This window comes from Peromyscus eremicus, chromosome 2 (assembly GCF_949786415.1).
Source record: "Peromyscus eremicus chromosome 2, PerEre_H2_v1, whole genome shotgun sequence".
Lineage (NCBI taxonomy): Eukaryota > Metazoa > Chordata > Mammalia > Rodentia > Cricetidae > Peromyscus > Peromyscus eremicus.
The window spans coordinates 76200539-76216655 of record NC_081417.1 but is presented as its reverse complement, the minus strand read 5'-3'; the positions used below and the strand labels follow the sequence as shown (position 1 = coordinate 76216655).

General features: G+C 47.3%; 1 protein-coding gene across 3 annotated transcripts in view; it reads left to right on the top strand.

The window, feature by feature from the left end:
• Epb41l4b (erythrocyte membrane protein band 4.1 like 4B) overlaps nucleotides 1–16117 on the top strand; it is a 149356-nt gene extending 133239 nt beyond the window's left edge. For 2 of the 3 annotated variants that reach the window (XM_059254384.1, XM_059254383.1), the window contains exons 23-25: nucleotides 2845–2916; nucleotides 10511–10656; nucleotides 14685–16117. In XM_059254384.1, the coding sequence (XP_059110367.1) occupies nucleotides 2845–2916; nucleotides 10511–10656; nucleotides 14685–14754 (288 nt within the window). In that variant the 3' untranslated portion in view covers nucleotides 14755–16117. Of the gene's footprint in view, nucleotides 1–243; nucleotides 361–2844; nucleotides 2917–10510; nucleotides 10657–14684 lie in introns of all 3 variants that reach the window. The other variant, XM_059254382.1, reaches the window with a different exon arrangement.

Sequence of the window (16117 nt, the reverse complement as noted above, 5' to 3'; positions counted from 1 at the left end):
AGAGGAGAAGGCCAGAGAGAAGAGAGGCAGAGAGAAGGGCAGTGGGTGGGACCGGCAGTGAGCACTCCAGAGGCTAACAGCATCTAGAGAGCAGCCGTGGGGATGCTGGCTGGAGAGGAGTCTGAGTTGCCAGATCTGTCTTGCACTGTGCTGTCTTTCTCTCCTTTCCCTCCCCATCTCCTCTCTCTCTCCTTCTGTCTCACCACCTCTTCCTCCCTGTCTCTCCTCCTCTCCTGTGAGCAGGCAGAGCGCGCCAGCAGCCTTCACTGTGCCCACTCTCGCTGCTCTCCTCCACTCTCTCTCCCCATGAAGGAAGAGACCACTGGAGTTTGCATGTACCCTCCAATCAAAACGAGGCTGGTAGGTACCCTGACAGGGTGGGGGCCTGCTGGGACTCGTGAGGTGGCAGGAGCCCCAGGTAAGGCAGTAGCTGGAATGATGGATGTGCAGAGGCGCCAGACCTTCAGAGAGCCCTGCTGTGGGGTACTCTCATCCCTGTATGGATGGGGGAACTTGGGGTCCAGCTGGGGTTGGCCAAACCAAGACACACACCCTGCTCCTACCCCTTCCTCCATAGCTCTCAAGAACCAAGAGCCATTTGCTTTCTGAGAACTTGGATGAGAATATACACTCTGGTAGTCACCTTCTGGGGTCTGAAGTGTCTGTCCTGTGGCAAATACAGTTTTACACTCACCTCCTTCTTCTATTTACTGACATCATGACACACCAGGAGTGCTACATGATGACTTAAAAGGAACCATCTTAACCATAACTGAGCATATTTTTTTATCTTCGCATGTTTCCCTTTGTTTATTCATGTTCATTCATAACTTTACCTGTTAAGTAATAGTAGCCATGTTGTCTCCAATTTTCCCCCTTTTATGTAGCACTGTGATGTTTCTGTCTTGTTCTCATTGCCACATCCTACATGGCCATTTATATCCCATCAAGCAAAAGGGGTACCACAAACCTCAGTCCCTCATGTTAGGAAGTGTGCTGTTTGCAGTCTGTCACTGTTTTAAGGAACATGGATCATTTTTTTTTTTTTTCGAGACAGGGTTTCTCTGTGTAGCTTTGCACCTTTCCTGGGACTCACTTGGTAGTCCAGGCTGGCCTCAAACTCACAGAGATCCGCCTGGCTCTGCCTCCCGAGTGCTGGGATTAAAGGCGTGCACCACCACCGCCCGGCAGGATCATTTTTGTGTCTGGGGTTTCAGTTCCTTAGTCTAGACCCTTTTGAGTGATGTAGGATGACTTTGGCTTTTGCCTCCTTCTGAAATGGCTCTGGAGTTGGAAAGTGTCACCAGAATGCAGTAGGTGTGCTCCGCTGTACCAGAGAGCATTGGGATATCATGAGAATGGAGCTTCTTAGACAGCAGTGTAAGGCCGTGGCTTGAAGCTGCTAACTTCCACGTTTCATTACTAGCCGTAAGGAAGTACTTCCTCTCTATTCTGGTTGGCCTGAGAACTTCTCTGCAGATTTCTTTTTTTTTTTTTTTTTTTTTGGTTTTTCGAGACAGGGTTTCTCTGTGTAGCTTTGCGCCTTTCCTGGGACTCACTTTGTAGCCCAGGCTGGCCTCGAACTCACAGAGATCCACCTGGCTCTGCCTCCCAAGTGCTGGGATTAAAGGCGTGCGCCACCACCGCCCGGCTCTCTGCAGATTTCTTATCGCTATGACATTTATTTCAGAATGTCAGGTCAATCTGTTAGACAAGGCAAAGAAAATGGGAGAGTGTACTGCGTAAGTTTTGGCTCAAGAGTCTTTGGGAGCTTGTGGCTCATTCTGGAAATTTGGGGACATTTATTTGAACAGATCTGACTGAAGGAAAAGTTGGGTTGGGGTGAACATTACCACATATACAGTGTAAAGATATTGTTATCCCCATATTGACTGACACCTCTTCTGCCTATTCAGAAAAGAGCTTCTGATTTGGGTCTAGTCTACAGTGTCCTGTGCCTCCTTTCCCTTTAGAACAGTGTGAAAGTACCAAGGGACTGTCCTGGAGTCCACAGACAAGATCCCATAGGACGCAAAGGGGCTGCCCCTTCCTGGGCAAGGATGGCCTCTGTGCCTTGTCAACAGTCCTTGCCTGCACAGGTGGTTTCTGGGCCTGAGGACCAAGACAGAGCTAGTGTCACAGTCACCGGGCCTCTGGCTCTCTTGGTATATACTGGCTCAGAGAAATCAGCCCTTTCATTTTCCAAGGTCTCTAAGAAGCCAAAGGCAAAATGAGCAAAGAGAGAGAGAGGCTGCCCTCACCTGCTGACTGGAGCATCAGCCTCACTGAAACTAACTTTCTGGATTGAATCATTGGTCACTTCCAAGCACATTACCTTCTATTCCCAAAGGCCATAGTGGCAAGATATTTTCTGCTTCCACGTGCTCTCCTCAGGAGTTCTGCTGCTCAGATTGTACAGGGGTTGAACAATGCAAGTCATCTGAAAGAGGTTGCCTTCTGGTTTAACAGGCCCCACCAGCTGAGATATGCTGTCTCCAACAGACCATTCAGAAGCCTCTTGCCATATCCCACAGCTGTGGCAAAGCCCTCAGAGGTTACCCCAGGTCCATTGGGATTGCCTCCTCATCTACCTTTAGTGTAGCCTTTTCTGGAGCAGGCTTGGGACACTGTCCTGAAAGTCCCCATAAAGGGAGTTCTAGGCAAGGCAAACATGTCATACATTCCATGTGACCCAGGCAGACAGGCCTGCCTCCTCCACTGCAGAGAGATGAAGGCGCCTAAACTTCCTGGGATCCTTCCTCTCAGTTCTAAAGGTAAAGACTTCAAAATGTTTTCTGACATGAAGGTAAACCCTTGTCTTTATTTTATTATTTTTTTTTAAAGATAAAGACGTTCCCGGCAGAACCGATGATGAACCCGTTTCCTGACCCCTTCACCACAGGGCCACAGTTCACTGTGAGTAGACCCAGATGGCAGGGCCGCATTATGAGCCTTCACTTCCCATGGGGAAGGCTGTGGGGGCAAGAGGCCCTGGGATTGGAGTCTGTTTTACTTTATTGAGATGAGATTCACAGAAAATTAACCGTATTAAGACCAGTCAGTAGCATTTACTGTGTTTATTGAACAATGACCGCCTCCCTCTCCTTTCAACCGTACTTTCTGAGAGAGAAAAAGCAAGTATTTTCAATCTTCCCTTTCCACTGCATTCCCCCGAGCATTCAGTACTCACGGAATTCACTGAGTGTCTGGGTAGTTTTAAAGATTATATAAGGCTTAGGCCTACTCTTTTTCAGTGTGGGGGTATGTGTGGTGTGTGGATACATATTTGTGTACAGGTGCACATGTGTGGAGGCCATAGCTTGATGTTGGGGGTCTTTTTATTTATTTATTTATTTTTGGATAACTATCCACACTACTTACTGAGGCAGACTTGCCAAAGCCAGAACTCACCAGTGGTTCCTCTAGTCTAGCTAGACAACTTGCCCCAGGGATCCCTTCAGTGCTAGAACTACAAGCCGGCCACCATGCTAGTCCAGCTCTTTTGTGGGTGCTAGGGCTCTGAGCTCCAGTCCCCACATTTACATGGCAAATACTTATCCACTGAACCATTTTCCCAGATCACTCAGGCTTTTTAAAATTTACATTTTAGTTTTAAAAAGGTTCATACAAGTGTGTATTGTATATTGAGTACACGCCCCTTGCCATGCTCCTCCCCGTTCCCACTAGTCTTCTGTGTTCCCTTAGTTTCATGTCTACTTTTAGGGTCCTAGTCTGTGGTCCAGGCTGGCCTCAGCCTCCCCAGTGCTAGGATTAAAGGCATGTGCCACCATGTTTTCAGACCCATCTACTTTGGAGTGTGAATCTACACCTCCTTTCTTTTTATGGTGGAATAACATTCTGCAGTATGGTTTTACTGCAGTCTGTTTATCCATTGACTTATTCATGGGGAGTTGGGTGGTGTCCACTTTTGGCAACTGGAAATAGTGCTGTCATGTGTGCAAGGTACTTGTTTTAACACCTGTTTTCAGTTGTTCTGGGTTGGATCTGCATCTTGATAATGGTGTGTGGTCTTAGGGAAGTCACTTTACCACACAGACCATCTGCCTTCATGCATGTGTTTGTGTGCATGTGTGTAGTAAGAGTGTGTGTGTGTGTGTGTGTGTGTGTGTGTGTGTGTGTGTGTGTGTGTAAGAGAGAAACAAAGAAAGAGAAAACACTTCAGATATCATTCCTTTGGTGCCATCCACTTTGTTCTGGACATGGTCTCTCATAGACCTGGAGCTCACTGACTTACCTAGGCTGGCTGGCCTCCAAGCCCAAGGGGTCCTCCTGTTCCCACCTCCCCGGTGCTGGGATCCCAAGCGTGCACAGTCACACATGCTTTATTTAACATAGGTTCTGGAGGTAGAGCTTAGGTCCTCATCTGCAACAAGCATTTTACCTACTGAGCCACATCCCTAGGAATAATAAGAAGAAATAGCCTGGTTGAAAGCTGTATCAAAAGGGTCTGGGATCCAAATGCACTTGCCCCATACAGATAGCTCCTAAATGTCTGTGATGACTGCTGACTCTCCAGACTGCAGAGATGGTGGTACAAGAACCAGGACCATGTCCAAGTCCTGGCCATGGGCTCCTCACGGCCACCTCTTTCCCTGTCTTCATTAGAACTCAGAAAATAGATTAAATGTGTTGAAACATTTTTTGAGATTTAGTTATTCTATTTTATGTGTATGAGCATTGTACCTGCATGTATAGGTTGTGCCACATGTATGCCTGGTGCCCACAGAAGTAAGAAGGCATTGGATCCCCTGGAACTGGAGTTACAGATGCTTATGAGCCACCGTGTGGGTGCTGGGAACTAAACCCAGGTGCTCTGTAAGAACAGCAAGTGCTCTTACCTGCTGAACCATCTCTCCAGCCCCCTTCAAACATTTTGAATGTCATATTTTCTTCCTCTCCAGAACGACAGCAGTGATTATTTCCATACTTATTTTTAGATGCCCAACCCATTCTTGCCTGGAAGTTTCTGCAGAATCCCACTTTATAGTGAGCTGCTACAGAGAGCAGAAGTGAGAGGCCACAGGCCGTCCCTACTTCCTCTCTCTCTCCCTGCTGCCAGGAGTCACTGTGACCTCTGAACTCAGATGATCCATGAGACCCTCAAGGGTTTCTGTCTTCCCTGAAGGGTCTCCAAGGGGCCTGAGGTCCGGCCCTGAGTACAATAGGGATCTAGCTGACGGTCACTACCTACGGAGGCATGGAAGGAGGGAGCACTGTTTCCCTTAGATTTCAAAAGGTGAGCAGAGGTGAGACAGTTGCTGGCCACCTCTCTGTGGAGGGAAACTACGTGCCCAGAAGATTTCTTTCTAGGGTCAAGAGCTTGCTTTAATGAGAGGACAGAGCTACCTGGGCTATGCCAAGAAGCTCAGTACTGTTGCCCTGACGCTTGTACAGCCAACCCACCCTGCAGTTTGCTGGACACAGATCCTCAGCTGAAAGCTCTGCTCCGCCTCCCTCAGTTGGCCATGATGGGGGCCACGCTGGTCTCCTTCCCAGTCTTGGCAGTGATGAGACACGCTCAGGGAAGCCCTTCTTGAAAGCTGGGAGCACAGATGGAGCTGGAAGCCAATGTCAGCAATCACACTGTGACTTTAAAGCCCTGGGCAAGAGTGGCTCAAAGGCATCTGGAGCAGACAGAGGGAACAGCATGAACCGGAGTCCTGGTGGGGGACAGGCCATCACACATTCAAGGGACTGAAAAGGACAGGGAACTGGAATACAGAAGAGCAGGAGCCTGGGGTGTGAGAGGAGAAAGAGGTACAAACGCTGTAGGAGCAAAGCCACGCCTGGCCCTTTCCCAACAGCGATGGGAAGCCTTTGGAAGATGTTGGAACAGGGCAGTGACAGCGTAGATGTTTTTAGAAAGCAGCTTTGTGATCACAGTGGGAGAACCCTTGGGTCCAGACAGAACAGGTTTAGAACAATAGTCTAGAAATAAATCTAGGGCAGTAGCTTAAGAGAGTGTGCAGAGAGCTTGCCCCTGAGTGATTTTGATGGCGGAGGTGGGGAGAAGTATACAGTTGGGGGAGATATTTAGGAGGCTGGTAAGATACTAGATTGTTGAGGAGGAGGGACAAATAGTTGCCCAATTCTTGCAGTCCAGAACATAGACAGACAGGAAGTCCATGCGCTGATATTCCTATCACTGTGATAAAGTCCCTGAGAGAAACAACTTGGAAAGGGAAAGCATCACCGGGGTCACTGCTTCAGAGGGCTCAACAGATAGATGGCCAGCTGGCTCCATTGCCTTTAGCCTGATACCGAGCAGAGATGGCGTAGGGCAAGGGTATGGCACAGCAGAGCTGCCCCTGCGGCAGCCAGAAGCAGGAAGTGGCCAAGGAAGGGCCCGGGAACACCCCCAGTGGCCCACTTCCTCCAACTAGCCCCCACTTCCCAATAGCCCACTCAGCTATGAGATTATTAACAAATTAGTCCCTTCTCACATGCTCCAGTCACCTCTTTCTGTATAAGGGGGCCAAGCCTTCAACACATGAGCCATAAGAGTAAGTGTCTGGAAGAAGCCTGGACTGTGGGAAAGGACAAATGGCATGATGTGCTGGCCTTTGAAAGACTTGGCTGGAGACAAGGACTAGGCTGTTAGGGAGTAACTCAGGGATAGGGAGTAGAAGAAAGTGAAGACAGGTGGTATTGGCAGCTGGTTGGCAGCAGAAGCCAAACCCGTGGCCTCAGGCTTCTAATTTTCTCACCCCTGCATAAGGTCGCTTCTTCTATACAAGGACATGACACTTAACACTCTCCAAGCCTCCGGGTCTGTCCTGGTTGCAGCTACAGGACCTTTAACAGCTCTAAAGGACTCTGCACAGAGCTGAACTAGCAATTGGTCCAGGCCCTGTTTGACCCTGAGTTTTCTTAATTGATCGAGAACGCTGGTCCATATCAACCAAGTGACCTCTCTCAAGCTGTGGAGTTAGATTTCCACACTCACAGCCTGAGGTCACTCCGTCTAGACCCACGTGTTCTCCCAGCGAGATCACTGTCTGCGTCTGGCCCAAGTTCCTCTTCCTAACCGGCCGTGTTCTTCTGTTGCCTGCTTCATTCCACTGAAAGTAATACACTTATTCATTCCATCATTTAAGAGATATTTTAAAAAGACAAGGGTTAGGTATTAATAAGAAAATTTACTGCTTCTTCAAGATCATTCTTAAGTGCGACTGGTGTCGTCCCCTCACCAAAAATGGGTGCACACCCATAATGAGTGTCATGACTGCTGACACAGATAGTTTTACTGACAGTGTAAATGTCCCTCAGAAGTGGCCCCAGAAGCCCACCCATCACCCACTCACTGAAGCAACACAACCTCCCATTAGCCAGCTGCCAGAGCATGCAGGCCAGGCTTTTAAACGCACGCAACTTTTCTGCACGTGCCGCCCAGCTCTCAGAGGCATACCAAAGGCTCTGCTCTGTGCTGCCCAGGTTATGGACCTGCAGCTGCTGTGTTGGGCATCCCCAGGCACGGTGGCAGAAAGGAAAAAAGAAGCAAGCCACATACTTGGTCCCTAAATTTTTCGGTGGAAGGACACACAGCAAAGCAAAGCACACGGTCACCCGTGACACAGGGAAGGCAGTCAGGTTTCATCCTGCCGTGTGCCTGGAAAGTGGTGAGCCAGGGTGACCTGATGAGCAGCGCAAGGGAGTGTCACCCGCACACAGGTCTCTGTAGCAAGCCTCACATGCTAGACAAGCATGTGCACAGCTGTACATGTGACATACTGCCATGTAGAGCTGCTTCTCCAAAGTGACGCTTTGACAGAGACCCCCAACAGCAGTCATTCCTTGGTGCGTCCCTGTTTCAGACATTTTTGTCTCCCTTTTAGGAGGGGACGTGGGACACAAACAGGGCTTTGTGCTTCTTTGCAGCAGACTTTTCAAGACAGTTCATCTTCTGTGCCATCACCTGGAGGTCGTTATGCACTCAAAGATCAAAGCCTCTGTAGAAAGCTGGGTGCTAAATTTCTCCAAATTCAGAGCCAAGAACCAGCATTACAAAAAAAAAAAAATCAAATATACACACACACAGTCTTTATATATGAACTTTTTTTTTAAAGGGGGGGGGGCTGAAGAGATGACTCTGTGGTTAAGAGCACTGGCTGTTCTTTCAGAGGACCTGGGTTTGGCTCCTAGCACCCACGTGGTGGCTCACAACTGTCTATAACTCCAGTTCCAGAGCATCTGACACCCATCACCTGGGCACCATATATGCACTAAAGCACGCGCGCGCGTGCGCGCGCGCGCGCACACACACACACACACACACACACACACACATATGCAAGCAAAACACACATGCACATAAAATAAAATCATCAAAAATCTTTAAGGATATAGAACAAAAACTATGCAGGAAAAACTACTCTTGACTAATATGTTAATGACAGCAATAAGGGATTATAAATGGTCTTCACTTATATTCTTTGGTTGTTGGTGTTCATTTTGGTTTTGGCTTTATTGGGAGTCTCCGTATGTAGTCCGCGTCCCCACCACTCTCAGCCTCCCAACATCTTCTTCTCTTCTTAAGCTTTCTGTGGAAAAGTAATAAGCATATTTTGTCTTTTTTTTTTTTTTTTTTTTTTTTTTTTTTTTTTAGTTTTCCGAGACAGGGTTTCTCTGTGTAGCTTTGCGCCTTTCCTGGATCTCGCTCTGCAGACCAGGCTGGCCTCGAACTCACAAAGATCCGCCTGTCTCTGCCTCCCGAGTGCTGGGATTAAAGGCGCGCACCACCGCCCGGCTAGGCATATTTTGTCTTGTAATGAAAATGGCAGGCGATTTCCCTCTCTGGACTAGGCAGAGTGCTGCAGGTCAGTGGTTCTGAAAATGCTGTGGATCAGAACCATCTGGAAGTCTTGTGAAAGCCTACTGGGTTGGTCTGTCTGGCTCCAGCATCTTGAGTGGAGCCTGAGCATTTTAACCAAGTATCAAACTAATGGTGATGTTGCTGGTCTGGGGACCATGTTCTGGTTCCACTGTGCACTCTATCAGTGAAGAACATCACTAATGCATTCCACAAACTCTGTTTCTGAATACAGTTAGTGTGGCATCTGTCTCTCTGTGTTATGTATCTATGTGGATATGTGTGCTTGTGTGTAAATATACCTGTGCATGTGTACATGTAGGTGTGTAAAGGCCAGAGATCAACATCAGGGGTCTTCCTTAATCACTTTCTACCTTTTGTTTTTAAGATTTATTTTTATTTATTTCTATTGATGTGTGTGCATGTGTGACTGTATGAGTGCATTCCATGCATGTGTGAGTGTTTATAGAGGCAAGAGTAACCACAGAGGCTAGCTGGGGGTATCAGATAACCTAGAACTGGAGTTTCGAGCCACATGACATAGATGCTGGGAACTGAACTCAGGTCCTCTAGGAGAACATCAAGCACTCTGAACCACTGGGCCATGTCTCCAGCTCCCTCCACCACAGTTTTTGAGAGAGAGTCTCTCACTGAACCTATAACAAGTCTGAGGGGTCCTCTTGTCTCTACCTTGTTGGGACAGTGTTGGGGTTACAGATGTGTGCTGCTGGACCTGGCTTTTCATGTGGGTGCCTGGGATTTGAACTCAGCTCCACATGCTTGTGTGGCAAGTACTTTTCTGACAGAGCCATCTCCCAAGTCCCTGAGCACTGTTCTTCATTATTTCTTGGAGCTTTTGAGATAACTCAGTAGGTAAAGAGGTAATGACCTAAGATCCACGTGGTAGAAGAAAACTGTCTCCTACAAGTTGTTCCATGGCCTCCACATATATGCCATGTCACGCCACACACACACACACACACACACACACACAGAATCAATTTTACTTACTGGGTGACCTCAATTGGAAGACTTAAACTCTCTAAGGTTCACTTTCCTTTTCCATAAAAAGCAGTTCTAGGATGTACTATTTTTTTCATCTTTTAATGCCATGAAATTGGATGTTTGTTTGTTCATTTATTTTCATGTTCATGTGAGTGTTGTGTGAGCTCATGTGCACCATGTGCCTGCAGTAACCACTGAGGCCAGAAGAAGACATCAGATCCCCTGGAAACTGGAGTTGCTGGCCATTGTGAGTCACCATATGGGTGCTGGGAGTTCAACCTAGGTCCTCCGCAGGAGTAGCAAGTGCTCTTAACCACTGAACCATCTCTCTGGCCCTGAAATCACAATATTTGCTACAAAATACAACACAATAATCTCTGAGTACCATGTTTTGCTTTTCCTGTGGCACAATGCAAAAATGATGCATCTTCCAAAGAATGGTTTCTAAGATGCGGTGATAGATGAACTCTGCCTTATAGGTTGTCAAGAGATAATGTATGGGAGGTGCTTAGCCTGGTGTCTGGCACAGAGTCAGATCATTTAAGATGATTTGAAAGTGCGTGGTGACTTTAGCTATTATTAAAACAACAAGAGCAGTACAGTGAGGCCTGGAGAGCCCTTGACAGGATGAGGATGGGCCTGATGATTGATCTTCCTTGTCTGTTTCCTCTCCAGGCAGACTTCAGAGAGAACCAATTACAGTACTGTCCTGGCCAGTCTTCCCCGTTGATTCCAACAGCGACCCTGCGGCCACTGACAGAGACCGTGTCCACAGTACAGACCATCTACACCTCCCGGAAGCCTGTCTCTCTGGCAGCCAGGTGAGTCACGTGAGGAAGCATCTACAGGTATCCTGGTGACGGGGAGCCAGACCTAGATGCTAGCTCACCTTGTCTGTGACCTAAAATCTCTCATTCATTCTTTTTTCTAGTGTGCGTGAAGGTGTGTGGTGTATGTACATGTTCATGTGAGTGTGTGCATACCTATGTGAGAGTGCACATGCATATGTATGTTTGTATGTATATATGGAGGCCAGAGGTCAACATTGGGTGGTATCCTGACCAGTTGTTTTCTATGTTATTTTTTGAGACACAATCTCTCATTAAAACTGGGGTTCCTGAATTCAGTGAGGCTGGGTGGCCAATGAGATCGAGGGATCTGCTTGTCTCTACTTTCCCAGCTCTGGGATTGCAGATACACACACATCACCAAGCCAGGCTTTCCTTGGGCGCTGGAGACCTGAACTCAGGTCCTCATCCTTCCAAGACAAGCACTTCACTGACTGAGCCCCTCCTATTCATTCTTCCTTTCATTTAGCCTGTAAGGAAAGGTCTCCAAGTGATACACCGTGTTCTAGGTGCTAGGGTTGGATACTGAACCAACAGATAAAGTCCATCCCTTCTGGAGTTTGCACTTTCGTACATGAAGGCGAGAGAAGCAGACAAACAACTGTGTGTGTGTGTGTGTGTGTGTGTGTGTGTGTGTGATGTCAGGGGCGGGGAGTAAACCGGGACAGTGACAGGCAATAGGACAGGTTGGGATGACTTCATCGAATTGACACCTGAAGGTGGTGGGGAGCAGGGTTGCACATAGTCAGGGAAGAGTAGGCTTGGCAGAGGGACTCGCCCGACCTGGGTTCCTGGACTTGGGCACACCTGGCATGATTTAGAGAGATTAAGGGGACAGTGTGTGGTCATGAGAAAAAGTTTAGATTCTGCTGTCACTTGAGGAGACCAGGGACTCAGGAAAGAGTGACAGGAGGAATACAGGAATTGCCACAAAGTAGCTTCTTGGTTCTGGAGAACTGCGGGGTTAAAGAGACAAGGCAGGAGTGAGGAGGGAGTCCTGTAGATAAAGGGAGAGACACTCATGTCTTTTCTGGGAACAGGCAGGGGGTTCCGAATATTTGTGCTCCTTTGTGATCTGTATTTCCAGCCATGGGGGCAAGCAGGTATTTTTAGCCTTAAAGTCAGGGGGAGACTAGGCAAATCTAGGTCAAGTCAGCCCTCTATTATAGTTCTGGACAAAACACTTCTTAAATGATCGGTGTGCAGAGCGGAGCAGATGCTGGCCCCAAAGATAAGGCAGCAAAGGAGACAGATAGCAAGCCTTCCTACCTGCACCAGGCCCCATCTGATATCTTCAGGCCCAAGTGAAGTCAGTGTTTCTACCAAAAGAGATGTGTGTGTGTGTGTGTGTGTGTGTATGTGTGTGTGTGTGTGTGTGTGTGTGTGTGTGTGTGTGCAGGTGCAAGTATGTGCACATGTATGCATGGAGGCCAGTGGACAGCTTTAGGTGCCATCCCCAGGACCATCATTCACCTCTTTAAGACAAGGCCTCTCACTGCCCTGGCACTCTCACTAATGGTTAGGCCAGGCTGGCTGGCTGGCGAGCTTCAGGGGTCCTTCTGTCCCTACCTCCCCAGTGCCGTGTGCCACATCTGACATTTTTACTTGGGGATGGAACTCAGGTCATTGTGCTTTACAAGACAGACACTTTACACACACCCAGCCCAAGACAGGTTCTCTTGTCCTTGAAAGGTAGCCTGGACGACCACCATCACCACAGTCCACTTGTCAGACATGTTATCCACAGCCAAGGTAGCGAGACAGGTAAATGATGCTCAGCGGTGGGACCTCCAAAAGTAAATCTCGAAACAACTAAGAGCTAGCGAAGCTAGAAGGTTGATTTAGGGTTTTCCTCAGTGAGGCAGGGTGGATGACAGCAATAAGTCACTACAGCTATACATCGGGGCCACGTTGTATGGGGCCTTGTGACTGTGGCAGAGTGAGATTATTAAAGTTACTCTTTGCCTTTAAAAATATACATTTTAGTGGCTGGAGTGGTGGCTTAGCAGTTAAGAGTGCCTGCTGTTCTCCCAGAGAACCCAAGTTCTGTTCTCAGCACTTACCTTGGGTGACTCACAACCGCCTTTAACTCCAGCTCCAGGGGATCTGGTGTTCTCTTCTGGCCTCCTTGGACACCTGTACACATGTGGCATGCACACACAAAATAAAAATAAGAATCTTTTAAAAGTATATACCTTGTAAGTCCTACGTAGTGGGATACACCTGTAGTTCCAGGCTACTTGGGAGTCAGAACTGGGAGAATTGTCTGAGGCTACAAGTTTGAGACTAGCCTAGGCAACCTTGTCTTTTTGTTGTTGTTGTTGTTTCTTTGTGCAGCCCTGGCTGTCCTGGAACTAGCTCTGTAGACCAGGCTGGTCTCAAACTCATAGAGATCCCCCTGCTTCTGCCTCTTGAGTGCTGGAATTAAAGGAATGCACCTCCACTACGGGGCTGGCAGGCCTGTCTTAAAAGGGAGAGCAAGAGAGATGGGGAGAGGGAGAGGTATCCATCATTTTGAAGAGGACGATGAATAGACTACACACCAGGGCTGGGAAAGTAGTTCAGTGCCAGAACGTTTGTCTAAGTGGCATGAGAGCCTGGGTTCCAACCAAGCAAAGTGTCTGTCTGTGTGTGCGTGTGTGCACACCCACACACCCACACCCACACCCACCACCCTTACACAGCTGCCTCTCTATGTGTATTTATTTAAGCAGTAGAAACAAGGTCCATAGGTGTCTTAGTTACTTTTCTGTGGCTGTGATGAAACATTGTGACTAAGGGCAACTTACGGAAGAGAGAGTTTATTTTGGCTCATGATTCCAGAGGGAAAGAGTCCATCACGGCAGGGCAGAGACACGGCAGCAGACAACCAGCACGGCCGCAGAAGCAGGAAGCCGAGAGCTCACATCTCCGCCTCTGACGTGAGCACAAAGCAGAGAGGGTGACTTGGCAGTAGGGTGAGACTATGTCTCTCAAAGCTTGTCCTGGTAATGGTGACACACCTCCTCCAGGAAGGCTACATTTCCATAACCTCCCGAACAGCACCACCGACTGGGTACCGAGCCTATCAGGGACATTCTGGCCCAAGGACCAAGCCGTCAAAAGCAGTCCTTCAAAGCAGCCAGTTTTTAATGTTCCCGACGTCCCTTCCCCTTTCTTTCCCTTTCTCCTTCGATCTTTCCTCTTCCCTTTATTTTACTCATTAAACATAAGACACTCTTGGTTAAAACATCACTTTGGACATTAGCCAACTTATGCTCTAGGAGAAAAATCATATAAAATGTACTTAAAGCATAGTTGAAAGAAAGCCAACACCCCCACCATTACCACCCAGGCACCAGATGACTCAGGGTCGGAAACACTTGCCCAGAAAGCCTGATGACTGGAGTTCAATGCTTCAGAGAAAGGAGACCTTTGACCTTCATAGGTGCACAATGGCAGATAGGCATCTGTGTGCATGGGTGTGCTCACAATTGCACATACATACAACAGCAACAATAATAGTTTGTTTGTTTGTTTATTTGCTTTGAGACAGGGTCTTTCTACATAGCCCTGGCTGCCCTGGAACTCACTATATAGGGCAGACTGGCATCCAACTCAGAGACCCATCCATCTCTGCTTCTCTTTAATGTGCTAGGATTAAAGGCGTGCACTACCATGCCCAACTAAGTTAAAAATTTTTAAAGGAAAAAATCTAGCCCCGGAGTACCTTCTCATTCATTCAAGAAACTTTCGTTGAGCAGATCCCCACACTCGGCTGTGAGATGGTAAAGATGAATGACATAAAACAAGTCCCCCAAGGACGCCCTCAGCCCCGGGGGTGAGGAAACCCCTCAGTAGCCAGACAGTTTCAGCTCACTGTAGTGCTAGCCAATGCCAGGGCGTCACAGCAGGGCCAAGAAGGCAAGTCCAAATGTCGGCGGCGCGAGGACATTTAGGTTCCGGCCACAGCGCAGATGTTGAGTCTCTGTCTTACCCTTTGGCCCCTTGCTCTTTCTCAGTGCAGAGACGCTCCGGCAAGAACTGGAAAGAGAGAAGATGATGAAAAGATTGCTGATGACCGAACTGTGAGGCTCTGCCCTTGCTGCCTGGAGATGGCATGGTGCCTTCGTCCGCTTCCTTTCCTCGGGCTCGGTGTGCTCACTGCGGCACGGCGTCCAGAAGTGTGCTCTGTCCGCCCAGGTCTCCAGGGTTAGCGGAAGCCAGCTTCCGGCTTGACTTCGCTGGGAAAGTTATTTTTATGTCTCCTGAGCAAGAGAGGTTTTTCTACTGCTCAATGCAGTGGAGACAGGGTTTGGTAGGAAGTTTCTAGAAGAAGGGGGATTTCTGTTCAGCGGATCCTGTGTGCATCTGTTAGTAACCCCAGGGGCTAACGCGGCACAGAATCCCCCGTTCATACTCTACTATGTGACTTTTTTATGATCGAAACTTGCACCAAGCTTTGGCTGTTTGTTAAAATGGATCATTTTTAATGAGAGAATAATTCTTTACTGCTGGTTTTTCCATTTACACTGGTAAATACACAGATCTTATAAAATCATTTATTTTTATTCAGACATGAACAGATGAATGGAAAAAAGGTTACATATTACTACAACTGAAAATACATCAGCTTAACCTGAAATAAAATTGAATGTGTGAACTCATTGGATACCACATAACCTGGGATAAAAGGAATTTATCTTGGAGCCCCATGTAGGAAATTCTAACTTACATCATCTAAAAATCTTGACAAGGTCAAGATGATTCAGTATCAGGAAGACTCATTTGGCTTTTCCATAAAGATAAATTATTTCTAAATTCTATCCACTCCTAACCATGTTGACAGAATCCTGCCCAGAAGAAACTTAACTCCCTTTTTATATAGTTTCAAGAAACACATTTTTAAATATTTATTATTCACTTGAATACCTTTGCAGGAATTAAGGAGCCCCTACTTACAGCTAGCTCTCTGAAGTTCTTTCTGATTCTCCTTGATATGCTCCGTTTTTACATAGCTGTGCTCAGCGAGAACATTCCTTTTGTTATATTTCCACCTAACACATCTCCTTACTAGACAGATCCTACTCTCACTAATTTAAAAAAGTCTTTATAATCACATGACATAGTTAACCTCACTTCTCCCATTATTAGACATTTGAGTTATATGCAAATTTTCACTCTTATAAATAGTGCTGCTATGAATGTCTTTGTAAAAAAAATATAAATAAATAAATATATATATCTATAAAATCCTTCTCTTGGATTATTCCCTTTGGAATATCTCCAAAGAGGGATTACAAGGTCAGAGAGCATGAAGTATTTTGTAGCTCTTGTTTTATATTGCCAGATTGCTTTCTAGAAAGATCCAATCTTTGGATTGGAAGGACCTTAAAGGTCATCTCATTTAAACTTCCCCTCCTCTGAATGCTTGAATCCCCTCTACAATTTATGA